Here is an 18,215-nt window from a genome sequence, read left to right as displayed (position 1 = left end):
GATTTAGTGTGTGGATGAATGGATGGATGGGTGAGTGCAATGATGAGTATCACAGTGCATGTATGCTTAGGCACTGAATGCCTAAACTCATAAGGGACTGAAGAGGCACTTCCAATTATAAGCTAGGTATCATTGCCAATGCCTGTTTATATAGGTATGCCTCACTGGATTCTTACCTATGCTTTTTAGAGAGCATGGCCTATTCTTGTATGGATCCAAACACCTGGGTCTTGAAAATTGAAGCACTTTAACCATTGAGCAAACCTTTGAAAGTTACCTTCATTTACCGAAATCCTTTTTCTAAAGCCATAAAAGCCTGGACATTGGAACACTGTATCTGTAATGAACTGGATATGGAACAAAAGAACCTGGAGGTTTCTTTCAAACCCGGACTCTTTTCGGTCAAGTACTTACCATATAATAGCCAGGGAGAAGTTTCTGCAAGAACTCCGCCTCCTTATGCATCACAGTTTTTATGATGAACTCATCATCACTTGTAACATAGAAAAGGGATCCACTGGCACCAGGATTCGAAAGCTCTATCAAGGGTTCATTGCAGAGTGAATACTAAGATGGGAGGAAAACAACATTATCCAGAGAGCACATGAGGTCTAAAACAAAGCAAAGGCTGAAACTTTAACCATAGTGGCCATCACATCACATCACATCACTGTAATGCATTACATTTTGTGCCGGGTAATTCCTAAAGTACAAATAAAGTACAAAAAGAATCCCAAGGATAGTCTTGTTTCTATGCCCACAATATCAAAGTTTACTAGAAAGCCCAGTGGGAGGGTGGTAGGTTACCTGAAAGTATAGAGAATACATTTAAAGAGAAAGATGAATTTTCAGCAAGTAACTGCTTCTCTTCCAAAATGTCGCCAAACTAGTTTATACTCGACAGGGAGGTGCAGTAGGAGAAAGTTATTTGATGAACAAATAAGCCCTGCGACACAATGTGTAAACCGATTTGGGCCAGGAGATGGTGTTAATACAGTGTCTGGATAAGGTGTACTGAGAACGCCAATTAGCTGTTTTCCAAATCTCTTTGACTGGTCTAAAAACAAAATAATTAATACCACTGCAGCAGTGTTGCCCTAAACTGAAAATTCACAAATATACAGAGGAGTTATTTAGTTGTCACCTTAAACCAATCAACAAACTATCCTACTGAGTATATCTCTCATTGAAGCGTTCAAGTCTCACGCACTTCGGTAATCACGGTCTAAATACCTCAATAATATGGCCCGCCTGTTATTAATCACCAGATGCACCAGGCGATATGCGTGAGGCCTAAGGAATTGAGACAGGAAAACAGGTTACTTACCTGTTACAACAGTCCTCAATCAGGAAATCTTGAGAGGACCAACAGAATCCCAGCACACTTTGACAAAGTGACATTCTCTTTTTTATTCTATGTGGATATCTGCAGGGGACAGCAGCTACATAGTATGTATTTATTTCTCTTTTATAAATAAGCATCACACTTGATAATTAACTGGGATGGGGGAACTGTTAATATGGTGCTTACTGCATACCACTACCATGCGGTGAAGAAAACAAGTTACTTACCTGTAACTTCAGTTATCCAGTATTGGTATCTTTCATAGATTCACATGCCTGAATCATTCCCCGTCGCCGAGGCGGGAGTTCCACGGTAAATAAAAAAAGCAGTGCCAAAAGAACATTATAGTAGTAGGCCCTAGAAAAGGCCTGAGGCCTAGATTGTAGTAGGCTATCTCCCTCATTATGCCAAAAAGACCAACGTCTATCCACCAACCAATCAACTTACAGCACCCTCTAGAACCCTCTCTGCAGAGCCAGTTCTCCTCAGATTTTCGTAGCACAAGTGGGGAACAAGTATCCCAAATCTAGAGAACTGACTCTCCGGGGAGGAGGGTGGGTGCATGTGAATCTATGAAAGATACCAATACTGGATAACTGAAGTTACAGGTAAGTAACTTGTTTTCTTATCCAGTATTGGGGTATCTTTCATAGATTCACATGCCTGAATTAGAATAGCAAGCAGTAAGCCTGGCAAAAGTTGGTTGCGGATGGTGGGAGACTTATTGTGGTGCACCCCCATAACTTTATATATAACAACCAACAATCACATAGTACATGATCTATTAATAAGTCATGTTCAACTTCAAAATAGAAATCATGCAGTTTTCCACAGAAAGAAATATTATCACGATATTATTAAATAATGCATTAACAAATGCCTGTATATTATATCAAAAACATACTGAATTGTAATCAAAACATATGAAATAAGCAAATATTGGTACCTGAATATATCGCTTATGGAAACAGGTGACGTAAGACAGCTTGGCCCACTGCTGCATCATCCTGATTTGCTGATTGCAGGCAGTAATGTCTTGTAAACGTGTGGACATTCTTCCATGTCGCAGCACGGCAAATGTTCTCAAGCGTCACTCCTGCAAACAAAGCTGCAGACGCTGCCACAGCCCTTGTGGAATGAGATCGAACAGACCTTGTCAGTGGTCGGTTAGCCTTGATGTGGCAGAAATGAATAGCGGAGGCTATCCATCTGGAAATTGTGGCTTTAGTGACCGCTTTTCCAATGTAGTTTGGCCATACGCCACGAATAGTTGATCTGATTTTCTCAAGTTTTTGGTTCTCTGAAGATAAAACTTTAAGCATCGCTTAATGTCTAAAGAATGTAATGTTCTTTCCGCCGGGATTGTAGGGTTTCAAAAGAAAACTTTCAGTTTTACAGGTTCATTTAGATGGAATTGAGAAGGCACTCAATATGAAGGTTGGATTCGTCCGCAGAGGGACACACTCCTGGGAGAAATGTAAAAAGGGTTCCTTTATAGTGAATGCTTGAATTTCTCCCACTCTTCTGGCGGAAGTTAGTGCTAACAGCAAAGCAACCTTCCATGTCAAGAATTTTAGATCAGCTTTGTGAATTGGTTCGAACGGGTGTTTCATCAGCTGTGAGAGGACTGTGTTAAGCTCCCATTCTGGTGGCGTAGGCTTTACTGGAGGATAATCCCAGAAAAGACCTCTCATGAACTGTTTTATTAGCGATGAAGAGCATAGCGATGGAGTGTTATCCACTTTCCTGTACCTGGATAAAGCCACTAAGTGGACCTTTATTGAGGAGAAAGAAAGACCAGAGCGCGCCAAATGCAATAAATATTGCAGTATTTTTTCTGCTTGAGCTTCAATAGGGTGTAAAGAGTTTGACGTACACCAAGCGCAGAAACGCTTCCACTTGAGACGACAAGTCTTTAATGTGCTCTGGGCTCTTGCTTTTTTTCAAAATGTCTCGGCAGTCTTGAGGAATTTGGAGATGTTGAAATTCTAAGAAGTTAGGAGCCATGCGTGCAATTCCAGCGATTGAGGGTCTGGGTGAAGTATCTGACGCTCGTTATGTGATAGTAGTGCTGGAGTTATCAAAAGCCTGATAGGTGCCTCCTGTGATAGTAGTATGAGCTCCTGAAACCAATACTGGCGAGGCCATCTGGGAGCAATTAGGAGAAGGCGGCAACTCTCCAACTTCCTCTTGCGTAAAAATCGTGGAATCAACGGGATCGGAGGAAAGGCGTAAGCATAAATCCCTGACCATCGCATGGACAGGGCATTCCCCCTTGATCCCTGTTGAGGGTATCTGCTGGCGTAATACCGGCATTTCTTGTTTTGTTTTGTTTCAAATAGATCCAACATCGGCTTGCCCCACCTCTGAAACACCTTGCTCAGTTGGTCGTTGTCTAGTTCCCACTCGTGGCAATCTGATGAGGACCTGCTTAGTTTGTCCGCTAAGGTGTTGTAGAGACCTCTGACGTGCTCTGCCTTGAGAGTTATGTTGTGTACTGTTAACCATTCCCATAGCTCTTGGGCCTCCTTGGACAATGTTGCTGATCTCATCCCTCCCTGCTTGTTTATATAAAACATGCTGGTGGTATTGTCCGTTCTGACCAGGACCGAGGACCCTGCAATCCTGGGAAGGAACGCTTGAAGAGAAAGAAAGATGGCTTTCAGCTCTAGACTGTTGATGTGGCATTTTTTGTGTTGTTGAGACCATTTGCCTTGCACCTGCAAGTCTTGAAGATGACCTCCCCAGCCCTCCATGGACGCATCTGTCGTCAGAATGAAATCTGGAGGAGTTTGCAAGAACGTGAGCCCTGTTTCAGATTGCGTAATTGAGTCCACCATTGCAGGGCCTCCATCATTCGGGTGGTGACTGTGATGGCGTCCTCGAAAGAGCCCGTCGCTTGCTGCCATTGACGATGTAGCTCTTCCTGTAAAGGCCGCATCTTGAGCCGTGCTAATGGAATGAGATTGATGGCTGAAGAGCACATCCCCAGAAGGGATGCGAATAGGCGAACTGAAAGTGACTTTTTTCTTGATAGCTTTATGGCCAAAGCTTGTAGCCGGAGTTGACGCTTTCGAGACAAGAATGCCTTGCATATTACTGTGTCCAGACAAGCTCCTAGGAACAGTATGTTCTGTTTCAGAATCAATTGAGATTTGCTCTTGTTGATCGTGAGGCCTAGCGATGCAAAAAGAGTGCGGCATACTGCAATGTCGGACTTTACTTTGGCCTTCGATGGACCTTTGACTAGCCAGTCGTCCAAGTACGGGAAAACCTGGACTTGATGATCGAAGAGCTGCCGCTACAGGAGCCAGGCACTTTGTAAAAATCCTTGGCGCCGACTTGAGGCCAAATGAAAGGACTTTGAACTGGTAATGGGCGCCAGCTACAGTGAAACGGAGATATTTTCGATGTTTTGGGTGGATTGGGATGTGGAAGTAAGCATCTTCCATGTCCAAGGAAGCCATATAATCTCCCTTGTTGGGGCAGTTGAGAATGTCCGAAAGAGTGACCATTCGGAAACCCTGCTTCTTGAGATATCTGTTGAGATTGCGCGGATCTAGGATCAGTCGCCATTCCCCTGATTTCTTCTTTATGAGGAAAAAACGGGAATAGAAGCCTGTCCTTCTCTGATCGATTGGAACCTTCTCCACAGCGTTCTTGAGAAGCATTACTTGAACTTCCTTGAACAATAAGTGAAGACGAGGGGGAGGGGGACCCCTGGGCGGAGTTGTTGGAGGTTTGTTGATAAACTCCAGGGTGTGACCATGCTGGACTAGGTCCAACACCCACCGATCGGTAGTGATCTGTTGCCATTGTTGTTGGAAGGCAGATATCTTCGCGCCCACAGGAAGGTAGGGAACTGAGGTTGACGCCCAACTGACCTCACTGTTTTTTGTGAGTGTCTCAGCCTTGATTATTTGTGATCTTTCTTCCTCCTTGGCGAGAGAAACCAGTTGATCCTGACTGGCGATAAGAGGATTGATAGTTCTGACTATATTGCTACTGGTATTGCCTGCCTTGTTGATAATAATTTCCTCTGGACGGGTAACCACGTCCTCTTGCGCCTCTGAAGGACCCTCTTTTGTACTGCAATGAGCGCAGTGATCTCGCAGTATCAGTGTCTGTTTTAATTGCTGGGAGAGCCTCATCGATATGTTTCCCAAACAGGGACTCTCCGTCATATGCCATGTCCAGTATTTTTAATAGAACCTCTGGCCTAAAGGTAGTGGCCTTCAACCACCCTTGACGTCTCAAGACAGCCGCTCCTGCCAACTGTCTGAAATTCGTGTTCGCAACAACCAATGCACAGTCAATAGATTCCGCAGCTGCGCGTTCTCCTTCCATTAGAATCTTACGCGCTTCATGTCTCTTGTCCTCCGGAATCAGATCTATGAAACCAGCCATTTCGGACCACATTTGGCGATCATAGCGCCCTATAATCGCCAAGGAATTTGCCACTCTGATGGAAGCCCCGGCCATCGTGGGGAATTTTTTACCAATAAGGTCCAAACTGCACCCCTCCTTATCAGGTGGTGTAGAAATAGGGGAGGCTGGGTTCTTTGACCTTTGTTGTGCGGCCTGTGAAATGACTGAATCCGGAAGCGGATGACCAATGAGGCATGCAGGACTACCTAGTGGGGCACGATATTTGTTTTCAATTCGTGGTAACACAGCAGGCACAGAAGCAGGATTTTTCATCACATTGATGCACTCTTGCCAGATGTAGTCAATAATCGGAATGGCTCTAGACACCTTCCTAGTTTTTTCCTTGAAATCGTGAAGAAAACATTCAGCTTGCTCAACCGTCACCGGGAGCTTAAATCTATTTGCTGCTCTCTGCATAAGATTGTGGAATCCCCCTATATCTTCAGGTGGTGAGTCTGAAGGTTGAAGTGTTGGGGGGGATGGCATGGGGATAACGTAGTCAGCCCATGGAACCGCTGGAGGTACGTTAGGTAACTCCTTCCTCTACTTCTTCCTCCGAAGTGTCCAGGGTGTGTGTAGGCAACTCAAGTTGCGGAGCGTCTACAACCGGAGAACGTGGCGGAACTGGAGGCGGAGGAACCGGAGCAACAGGTTGAGGCATTTGCAGCGGAAAACGCTGTGTATAATCTGCCAGCATAGCCTGTAAATCCTGAATAAGGTTAGGCAGTAAATGAGTGACCTCTGTAGCCTTAGACCATCTTTGCTGTTCCATAGAATGAGGCACTACAATGTCTTCCTGGTAATAGTGTCCTGAATAAGTATCATCCTCAACCTCATCCTGGCACTTAATAACGAGTTCGGATGGATGGCGAGCTACTCCAAAAGCTCCCTCATTATCGTCGTCATCAAATTCTTCTTCCTCCTCATCAGAGTAAGATTCTAGATGATGAGAAGGCATAAGCGGTGACATATAAGAACCTTGTTGCCTCCGGTAAGATACCAGTTGAAAGTTCTTTGTTGAAAGTGTGGTAGAAAAAGCCTGCTTCACACCAATAGGCTTAACCAAACCTGAATCCATTGGTCTTGATGGCACCGGTGACAATGGTGCAGTCGCTAGCTGTAAAGAGGTCGTCGTCGATGGGAGGATCATCGTCGACTAGGTCGACGAGGAAGGAATCGTCGTCGATGGAATTGCCGTCGACGGGACAGTCTTCGATGGACTCAGCGTTGACGGGACCGTCGTCGATGGGCTCGACGTCGATGGAGCAGTCGTTGACGGGAGAACCGTCGACGGGCTCGACGTCGACGGGGCAGAGGTCGACGGACTAGTCATCGTCGACGGGGTACGCTTCTTCGTCGACGAGAGTCGTCGGCGGTGGCGTCGATGACTTCGTCGACGGGATCTTCTTAGTCGACGAAAGCTTCGTTGACTATGATGTCGTCGTCGACGGGTCGTCTACGAGAGGCTTCTTAGTCACAATGCATATTCTCGTAGAAACAATAGAAGAAGTGATAGCTGTGGTGGAAATCATAGCCTTAGAAGAAGAGGTCGAAGTAGAGATAGTAGACACTGGTGAGGAGACAGCAGAGCTCTTACTCACGGTTTTCTTTGAAGAATCTTTGGTGGCTGAGGCTACAGAGACAGAATGTGGAGATCTCCGAGCAGAGCCTGAAGTGGAGTGGGAGGTTTTAGCATGCTTTCTCACCTCACTTGAATCATCCTCTTTAGACCTCGCCCTTTTGCCGGAGGTAGAAGCCTTGTCATCGTCATTCATAGAAGAGGATTTCAGCCACAAAAGGACTCTGGCCTCCCTATCCCTTAAGATTTGTGAAGGGAAGGTGCGGCAGATTTTACAATTTTTTGCCTCATGTTTTGGGTAGAGACAATAAATACAGTCCTTATATTGGTCATCAACATGGACCCTTTTCTTTTCGCAGGTTCTACAAGGTCTAAACAAGGCTTTCTTGTCAGACATCCTGAAGCTCTGAAGAAAAACTGATTCAAGACTCAGGGAGACTCCCTTCCACACGACGTGCAGTGAAAATCTGAGGAGAACTGGCTCTGCAAAGAGGGTTCTAGAGGGTGCTGTAAGCTGATTGGTTGGTGCAAAGACTTTGGTCTTTTTAGCATAATGAGGTAGATAGGCTACTACAATCTAGGCCTCAGGCCTTTTCTAGGGCCTACTACTATAATGTGCTTTTGGCACTGCTTTTTAATTTACTGTGGGACTCCCGCCTCGGCGACGGGGAATGATTCAGACATGTGAATCTATGAAAGATACCCCAATACTGGATAAAAAATAACTGCCAACCGCACACTTGCTCATCACCTTATCTTACGGCATAAAGAACCACTTAACATCTACAGCACAGTAAGCACCACCATGCACTTCATGTTTGGCATATCTATTAAATAACCGCTCTAAGTTGAGGTCACCTTGAATCCTGGGTGTCCCTTTGTAGACCGAGAAAAGAAACCTCAAAGTCACGGGTTCCCTGTACTCCCAAAAATTATAATTTCCCAAAAATTATAGCAATAGTTAAAAAGACTCCAATACTATGAATCTCTCTGCATAGATCTTGTCTTAGTTGAATACTGCATACTTTAGGGCATTCAGGTACTCTACAGTGATGGCGCATTCTAAGAAAATTCTCACCCAGAGAAGATGTACACCACGAGACAGACATATCCAGAATCTCACAGGGATATACGTTCAGCTAACACATGCTTCACTCAGCCACATGGCCTCACACCATTTTCAAGGCTAAGAAATGAGAATGTGTTTGATGAGAAGGTATCTCCATTACATCATGAGTGTTCCCACCAGGATTAAACCATGTAATCATGCAGTTCACGTGTGATACCTAGGTCTTAGTGTTAGTCTAAAGGAGATCATTCCTTGCAGGAAGGCCAAAGCTGTTTTGGTATTTCATTTTGAAAAGGACACTTTCTTACAACAGAAGTTTGAATAATGTGCTTTCTTGCAATGTATTACAAATTAATCATGTAGCTAGTCCTAGGTAATCACTGAACATGCATACTAAGGGAAACATGAATCAAATAAGAACACAGAAAGCAACTGAACACGTGTTTTGAAGAAACACTGAGAAAACATGTATTTTCTGACACATGTACGTTTCAAGGCTTCTTCAAACAGTTTGTGCACATCACTAGAAAACTGCAGGTCCTGGCTAATGTACATTACTGCTTGTAAAAAATTATGTTAATCCATGCTGGTATTGAGGTGGTCCAATAACTGTTGTAAAAATCATGTGCAGGATGCATTGGCCGAAATACAAGACTTTAACGTTTTACTTGTAGAAAGTCTGCACTCTGAGATAATATTATGCATCAAACTTTGTATGATGCACAAAATAAACAGTTAATGACCAAATATATTCAGTCCGTTTTCGCTCAAGTAAACACCAGGCCTATAAAAGGTATATACGATGTTCATACAGGCGCAGTGTTAAGCACACAGATGGGTTTCTGAAAAGAGCGCTGAACCAGGAACTTCTGACCGAGTCTGAACACACCGGAGGTATGTGGGGAGGCACTGAATGACCTACCATATTACTAAGCTAACAGGCAACCATGCTATTGGAAGGCTAGATATAATCAATGTATTTATAACTTGTAGTTTAATCATGTGTGATAAAATAGGATTGAGGCAGATTTAAATTTTGCCCTAATAAGCAGAATTCTTGCTTGGCTGTATAATTTATAAAATTTACAATCATTTCAATGTGCTTGATTTACAGACTAATTGTGCATAATAAAGAATCATATAGTGAAATACCAGCTATTATGCGTGCATTCTGATTTGGGGATGTGGGACGAAGCTCCATAAAAACCACCTGTTATGAGAGCTTCTCTGGCAGGTTTTTCGAACCCAAACATTCCCACCCACTCAAGCTTAAATCAAATGGGTGTGGAGTGAGAGATACCTGCCAGTTCTCCGTTTCTCCAAAAAGGTTGTATCTTTATATTGGGACTTCTGGGGATCTACTGACTGTGAGCACTATAAATGGGTCGCAACACGGAAACGTGACTACAGACAATAGAAGCTTTATCGGTTTGAAATTTCTACTGAACCTAATTCAAGCTAGTGAGAAAACTTAAATAACACAGGAGTTGGATGCCAGACTCCAGGAGATTGGTCTGAGAGGGACGGTATTCAGTTGGTTTGAATCTTTTCTATCTGTTCGCCAACAATCGATTTGGGCCCCTCCATTCTCTGCTTCAGTTCCTCCGCTGGAGGTGGGAGTCCCACAGGGATCGATTTTGAGCCCCACTCTTTTTAATATTTACATGTCTCCCTTGGCTGATTTGGTTGAATCTTACAGAGCCCGGATTGTTTCCTACGCCGACGATACGCAGCTTCTATTCACCTGCGATAAGAACACAGACTTTGCCGGCGATATCATCATGAGCTGACTTGAGGCTGTTTTCTCGTGGTTCCAACTGAACCAGCTTAGATGCAACTCTGATAAATTAGAGGTCCTTTTTTTCGGCTGCTCCCCTGAGGCCAATTGAAAATGTTGGTGGCCCGCCGATATGTATCCTCCATCATCGGCTACTTCTATGGTGAAAAATGTGGGCGTGAAAATTGATAATGGCCTGACCCTTAAACCCCAGATTCTTAGTGTAGTTGGCCAATGCTTTGGCCTTCTAAGAACTCTTAGGAAATGTCTTCCCTTTTTGTCACATGCCCACAGGAGGATTACGGTACAGGCTCTGATCGGGTCACGGTTGGACTATGCCAACATACTTTATCTAGGCCTCCCGGAATATCTCCTTACCCGTCTACAATCTGTTCAGAATTCGGCGGCAAGGGCCATTTTTGGCCTTAGCCGAAGGTTTAACACCTCTGCTCTTCTGAATTCGCTCCACTGGCTACCGGTGCGCAAACACATTCATTTTAAGACTCATCACGGCGTTTAAATCTCTTCATGGCACCGGCGCTTTCTATCTAAGGAGAAGAGTGCGGTTCTATTTTCCCTATAGATCTTTACGATCCGCCTCTCAAGCGCTGGCTATTGTTCCTGCAACCAAACTAGCGCGCATTGGAGGACGCTCATACAGACTGTTGGCACCTCAACTATGGAACAAACTGCCTCTTTCCCTCAGGAAATTAGACAACTTGCTCTCCTTTAGGAAGGGGCTTAAGACCTGGTTGTTTGGACAGTAGTTCGCCTGTTTTCGACCCAGCCTCTGCAGGTCTGTATAGCGCCGGGACACTCTGCCCGAGTAGCCGAGCGCTTTATAAGATCACCATTAACATAACATAACATTTTGTGCTCATCTTGGGCCCATGAATGAGATGAATATTAAACCTGCATGGCTCGCCTTTTGCATATTGTTAAATTGACTGTACTCCAGCTCTTGGGAATCAAAACACTTCACCTTGGGGGTCATGATACAACAGCCAGCTTTCAAAGTATTGTTATCTGATATTCTGAGGCACAGCAAATAAATCCACTACTGGGTGTTACAATTTGCATAACAGGGACTATTAGTTTTCCCTGGCAAGTGCTCACTTGTAAAGGTGATCCAACAGTCAGAACTGCAGTTGTTGGACTTCTGACAACTGAGTTGATCATGTGCACCCCGAATACATGATGTAAAAATGCTACCATATTGTCTGTCTATATTACATAAATAGGAGTTGAAAAACTTACAGCCCAAATTGAATCACCATTAACTGTAGAATGCTGAAATGCAGGCTCGTCCTGAAACGGACCGATCATGTCAGACCATAAAGTGTTCAAGATGAGCCCAAAATTACATGCATGCATCTGTAATAAGTGCATGATAGAGCTCCAATCTGTGAAATCAGGGGCCTTCAGACAAATTTGTTGGAAAGGTCCAATCAGATTAGTGCCTCTTTGAAAGTGTGGGTATGCACACTTTTTCGCACAGAATGTCCACTGTCTGTTAGCATTGTTGTCTAATTATTTTATAGGTCTTGTTCTAAGACAGCATAAGGCTTTCCGGGAAACAATCTAAAACATACTTCCAGGAGGGACTTATAAAGTCAGACTGAACAGATTCTTGTGTCTGATCACAACCATCGATTTTAACAGTTTTCCTGACTTGTACACTCTTCTTACATCGTCTCCAACTTCCTGACTTTTTTCTGCACAAGGAAATATACTCCTTTTTGTCACTGGCAAATTCTCTACTGCTACTTTGAACAACACTAATTGAACAGCATTCGTTCATTTTCTACATATTAAAAATGTAACTGGACCAAACCTAGTGGAAGGGTATGAGGCAGCCAATTTGGAAATAATAGGGTGTGACCATTTTGGACTGTCCATCGCCCATCTCAGTCTACATAGCTTTCCATTCTTGTGCACAATGTAAGACCTTGCCCCATGTAGGACTATAAAAATGGAACAAGAAGGAAAATAGTCACTGTGTTTTGAAGTGTTGTGATCTGGCTTGACAGGATGCTCCCCATCCGGATATAGACCTGTATTGTGCTGGTCTGAATAGGTATCATTTTCTTGGTAACAGAGAGGCTGCCGCACCGACTGCTCTGTCCGTTTTTATAGCTGGTTCAAGAAGTAGACAGATGCCTGGTCTTCCAGGAAAGCAGTATCCTTTCTTTCTTCATAACAAGATCCGCAAGTGCTTGGTTTTGAGCAAGTCGTAATATTTTGTATGGCATCTTTAACATGCTTTCCCCAAAAAGGTATGATTATTGTAAGGCATGTTAAGGACCTAGGTCTGTACCTATGGTGGAATGATGTGCTAAAGATTATTCAACCACTGATCTGTCTATCAGCACAATAAACAAGGTGGTCTTTTGTTAAATTTATTTTACCTTCTGATCTTTATACTCCTTGGATGAAGGAGGATACATTCTCATACATTTGTCTACTCTACCATCTAACGATTAAGAAGCAGTTGATAGCTTTAATGGCTGCAGCAGAAACCTTTCTCCCTGGTACATTCAGGTGGTGACGTTCCCTGCTACGGGATGTGGAGCATGGCTGAAATATAAGAAAGCCTAATTCTGAATCTCATCGGAACTGCAACATTTGGGATAGGTTGACCAATTAAAATGCACCAGTTAGCCAGCTTATACTTCTTTTCAGGTTTAGGAACTAGTACAGTAAAAAGGATTTGGGGTTTTATCTACACTTCAAATGTTAGAGTCATGCACTAATTTAAGTATGGGGTCTAACAGAACAGCGGAGAATGACCTTGGAACAGGCACAGTAAATCTTAGTAGAAGCAGGTCTGAGATTAGGACTCTGAACAGGAAAAGGTAGAGAAAGTTCATCAGTCCACATAACAGGAAATGAATGGCCAAGAGAAACATTTCTGGAAGAAACCAAAAATAAGTTATTGGCTCTATAGTGGGTCAGTGGCAGCCGCCACAAAAGAGTGGTGATGCCGGTAGAGGGAAGGCAGGAGGGGAGAGAGATATCTGTGAGCAAGGGCAACTGCCCGAAACGCGTCAGACCGTGAGCTCTGTCAACTTAGTTGAAATAAACAACATCTTTGCCTAAAATTTGGGATTTGGAGTGGTCTCTGTTCGCCAAACCGGTTGCTGGAAGTGCAGGGACTATTGAACTTGGAATATATATATATATATATATATATATATATATATATATATATATATATATATATATATATATATATATATATATATATTACTTACTTACATATATATATACAAATATGTATGTAAGTAAGTAAAGGCTTTATTTCGATAAAAACATATCATAAAAGCACAAACATAAAAACAGTTTGAGACCCTTAAAGTCAACGGGATGCAACAAACTATCACAGTTTCCTTTTTAAAACACAGGTTTACACATTTGAGTACATTACAATTATGGGAGGGTAGTAGGTTATTATTACGGGTTCTCTTTTCAGAGAACATAAATTTACACATTTAGGTGTATTATAATTATTAAAAGGTAAAAAGCTATTATACAATAAAAAACTTTAAGACTAGAATTAAACATTTTCTTTCAGCCTTTTTACTCTAATCGACCAAGCCCAACTTAAATATTTAGCCAGTCCGCTGACACACAGTATGCTGGTATTCGATGAAAGGATACGCAATGCTACAGCGTAATCTCTAGTGCCCAATGCTTTACACAATGGCTTAAGCCAATAGCCCCTTGGATCTCTATAGGCCGGGCAAGCAAACAAAAAGTGCGCCATGAACTCTATTCCTAAAGTACAGCAGGGACAAGAAGAGGATATTTGCAATTGGGTTTTCCAGCGTGCAGTAAATTACCTTATCGGTAAAGTACCGATCCTAAATTTGAAATACAATGCCCTATCCAGTGGTTTGTGAATAATATCTAGATAGGGCTCGATAAGCATAACGTCCTTAATCATTAAGAACCCATTTGTAACACTTCCTAACTTAGGGTCACAGTTACGCTTACTTGTGACCCAGTTCCAATAGAGTTTCTTTATTACTGCTTTCGGTGGAGCTGATCTATTCTCCCAGGACTCGTGAAGGCCCAGATCGCACAATAAAGATTTGAAATCTTGGAGCCATTTGATTTTTTGCCAGCCCATAATAGACATCGCCTCTGCCAAGCCTTCTGCGTACTTGGCCAATTCTGGGACCCCCCCATTGCCGTGCCCAGAGTAAAAGTGGGCGAAGCTTTGCCAGGTCACTAATAGCATGGCACCCAAGATCCAACAGCAGAGGCACCATGGGCGCGCTCTGTGGGAGTGCCATTAGTTCTCTTAGGAATCTATTTTCAGATTTGGACAGATACTCCATATTGCTAGAGCCCCAAAGTTCCGCACCATAAAGGGCCGCACTTACCCCCCTAGCCCTATATGTAGCGATTACTGGACCAATGGGTCTAGTAGAGGCAGAGCGCTGTTCCTTTAATAAGGTCCCCGTGACCCTCTTATGGCCCAATAACATTTTCTGCACATGGGAGTTCCACTTCATGGAATCCGAAAGTCGGATACCGAGGTAGTCTAATTCCATAACCCTCTCCAGGGGCTCAGAGTTTAGGACGGGGGGGCCTACCAAATTTTCTAGGCGGGTTCAGTACCAAATATTTGGTCTTGCTGGTGTTTATCACAAGCCCCCTTGATGCACAAAAGATCTGAAAGCTATCAAGGAGGTTCTGGAGTCCAGCTGGGAATTTGGAAAGAAGAAGGGTGTCGTTGGCGAACAGGAGAGTCGGAATACGCTCGCCCGCCAGGGATGGTGCGTCAGACTGGATTTTCATTAGATGCTCCACCACTCCGTTCACATATAGTGAAAACAAAGTGGGGGCAAGAATGCATCCCTGGCGGACGCCCCTGTCCACCGGAATTCTTCTGGTCTTTTGCCCCTGGGTACCCCACCTCACTTGGGCGAAATTACCGTCATGGAGCCGCACTAGTAATGACAAGATATAACCTGGGACTCCCATTTCAGATAGAACTCCCCAGAGGCAATTACGGCGCACCAGATCGAAGGCCGTCTTGAGGTCTATAAATGCCAAATAAAGGCTACCCTTCCCCACAAGGACCGTTTTCCAATAAAGGAGTAGGAGCCTAAAGGCCTGCTCAATCGTCCCTGTTCCTGATCTGAAATCCGCTTGGTAGTCCGAGAGAAACTTGTTGTCATCGGCCCATTGCAAGATTCTCATAAGAATCACCTTCCCAACAACCTTCTGCGTGAAATCGATAAGGCGATAGTTGGCAGGGTCGCCCCTGTCTCCAAGCCGGTTGCTGGAAGTGCAGGGAAGATAGATAGATAGATCGATGGATAATTACTTTATGTATATACTTACCTGAAGCCGCAGGCCGCCTCCCGTGTCGCGCCTCCTGTCCTCTACCTGGCCCCAGCAGCGCCAGGGACAGACTCCAATCCCTGTGCTGCTCTCATGCTATGACAGCAGCGGGGTATTGGCCTGAGCGGGCTGGAAAACGCTTCGCTCAGACCATGGAGTCTGTGGGGTTTCCAGCCTGGCTGTTCAATGAAGCTGCCTGGAGAAACCTAAATGCGCATGCGTGTTTGGCCGGCCTGAGACTGTTGGCCAAACACATATGCGCACTTAGATAGTGTACATAGCACTCCTCCTCTCCCCACCCATGCCACGGCTCCACCCCTCCCTGCATACACTAGCTTACAGCCGGCAAGCGAAAAATAAAACAATGCTAGAACATAGTTTTATTTTTCATTTGATGACTGAGCCAGGCAGTGGAGTGATGCTCCTTCGCCACTGCGGAAGAGCTGCCGCTGTTGTGGGTATATTCAAAACCATTCCAAGTCACAAATAACTTCATTGGCCAGGAGGCTGTACTATTCAGAAAGAGTGACAAATGACCCAAGGGAAGTAACCTAAAACAAGGAGATTGTGCATGTCAGTGGGGCAGACAATGGCCCAAGTACTTAGTACATGGGACCAAATGTCTAAATAAGATCTATTATTTCTTTAAGCCAGAGATGTAGCTTTATGAATAACTTCTTAACGAGTTACGATCCAGACAGTTTCTTTAAGTCACTAGGATCCAGGCTCAGGTTAGAAATGTGTTTAATGGCAGTGTTCATTGGGCAAGGGTCCTGCAGCAATGACCTCGAGGTTCGAGAGTCAGTAGATGGTCTCTGCTAAAAAACCAAAACAATAGATCATGCTCAGTCTTAAAAAAACAAATCTTTACAGTGGGCTTAATCACAGGTATAACATTAATTAGCATTCCTGAAAACATGCTTGAAATGGCCACTGTTGAAACCACGTCAAAGTAGCAGGTGAATAAAGTAGGAAAGCTGAAGTAGTAGTTTAGAAGAGACAAGTGCCTACAAAACTGTGTAGGAAGCTGAAGTCCAGACATGTCAAGAGCACAGACAGGTTTCGACTATATGTAAAACTGGTATAGTGGAAACAAAACGGGTGGCCATCAGTAACATCCAGGAGAAATTATCATGGACAGGCACATGCGGGCTCACACTGGGTACGCATCTGGCAGAGAGACCTATCTGAAGCCCTCAAATACCTGGAGGAGGCGACAGAAGCAGGAACAAGTTGAACTCCAGTGTTTGTGGTAAACAAAATAATGCCCAATACAAACAGGACAAAAATTACTGCGTGGACAAAGCTTATGAATCGAGAGACTGTCAAGTCCTCATATTGTTAGGAGCTCTAATGGGAGGAAAAATAAATTTGAAGCCTGCACAAGTTTTTAGCTGCAGCTTTTTAAACTAGTTCACCTAAGAACTCTGCACACCAGCAGCAACTTTTACACAACAAAGTCAATTTTAAATAACAGAATTAAAAGCCATGTAGGAAGACAGGATATGAATTGTCCTTACCAAATAATCATCTGGGCGGATGCCAAAGAGCTCCCGGAAGTACCGAAAAGCCACAGGTGCATAGGTTTTAAATCTGAAGTCTGGATAGTGGTGTGCTGGTGTGAGGTTACTTCCTTCGCTGCACTCAAAAGAAAGAAGGGTCCATTAATAAATAAAGCTATCATCACTTAAAACAAACGAATACACTCAGCTATCCTGATCACACCAGCTGGTCCTTAAACAGAATCATTAGACTTTCTCCATTATTTTATTTTCAATAAACCATGGCATCCCCCATAAAACATGATCATTTTAAGTTTTTAAACAACACAGAAAGCATAGAGTGCACTACACAAACCCCACTGAGTACTTTAATCCCCCAAAAAACAACCATTGCAGAGTGCAGTGGCGCAAAGTAGAGTGCAGTGGTGCAGAGTGGCAGAGAGTAGAGTGCAGTGGTGCAGAGTGGCAGAGAGTAGAGTGCAGTGGCACAGAGTGGCGGAGAGTAGAGTGCAGTGGTGCAGAGTAGAGTGCAGTGGTGCAGAGTAGAGTGCAGTGGTGCAGAGTAGAGTGCAGTGGTGCAGAGTAGAGTGCAGTGGTGCAGAGTAGAGTGCAGTGGTGCAGAGTAGAGTGCAGTGGTGCAGAGTAGAGTGGTGCAGAGAAGAGCGGAGTGGTGCACAAAAGAGTGGACTGGCGTAGAGTAGTGCAGGAAGTGGCGCAGACTAGAGTGGTGTAGAGGCCTAGAGTGGTACAGCAGCTAGAGTTTAGTGACATTGCGTCGGGTAGAGTGCGGTCAAATAGCCGAGTGGCGTATAGTGGTGCGGAGAAGAGCAAAGTGGCGTATAGTAGAGAAGAGCAAAGTGGCGTAGAGTGGCGCAGAGTAGAGAGGAGCAGAGCGGGGCAGAGGAGCAGAGTCGGGCAGAGCTTTAGGACACCCCCGCGCCGCACGGCCACCAGCTGCTGGTTGTGTCCCCCGCCTGCCTCACCTGCCTCGCTGTCCCTGTCTGCCGCCGGCTGACCACGCCCCCTGCCGCCGAGCGGCGTGGTCTCCTGCGGTCGGGGCATCTGTGACTGTTACTGTGACTGTTGTAATCGCTGTTGTATTGCCTTTCAGGATTTTGTGCCCCGTGTTTCTCTTGCTGTGTGCCCCATTGTTTGTACAG

At 44.4% G+C, this 18,215-nt stretch overlaps 1 protein-coding gene across 2 annotated transcripts in view; it reads right to left on the bottom strand.

The window, feature by feature from the left end:
- The window catches only part of PIP5K1C (phosphatidylinositol-4-phosphate 5-kinase type 1 gamma), a 185,991-nt gene that overhangs the window by 91,674 nt on the left and 76,102 nt on the right, over window positions 1–18,215 (bottom strand). For both annotated transcript variants that reach the window (XM_086947109.1, XM_086947108.1), the window contains exons 5-6: window positions 17,074–17,191; window positions 415–567 (exon numbers count right to left, since the gene is read on the bottom strand). In XM_086947109.1, the coding sequence (XP_086803235.1) occupies window positions 415–567; window positions 17,074–17,191 (271 nt within the window). The remainder of the gene's footprint in view (window positions 1–414; window positions 568–17,073; window positions 17,192–18,215) is intronic.

This window comes from Lissotriton vulgaris, chromosome 12 (assembly GCF_964263255.1).
Source record: "Lissotriton vulgaris chromosome 12, aLisVul1.2, whole genome shotgun sequence".
NCBI classification, from domain to species: Eukaryota; Metazoa; Chordata; class Amphibia; order Caudata; family Salamandridae; genus Lissotriton; species Lissotriton vulgaris.
This window is presented reverse-complemented; position numbering and strand designations above follow the sequence as displayed.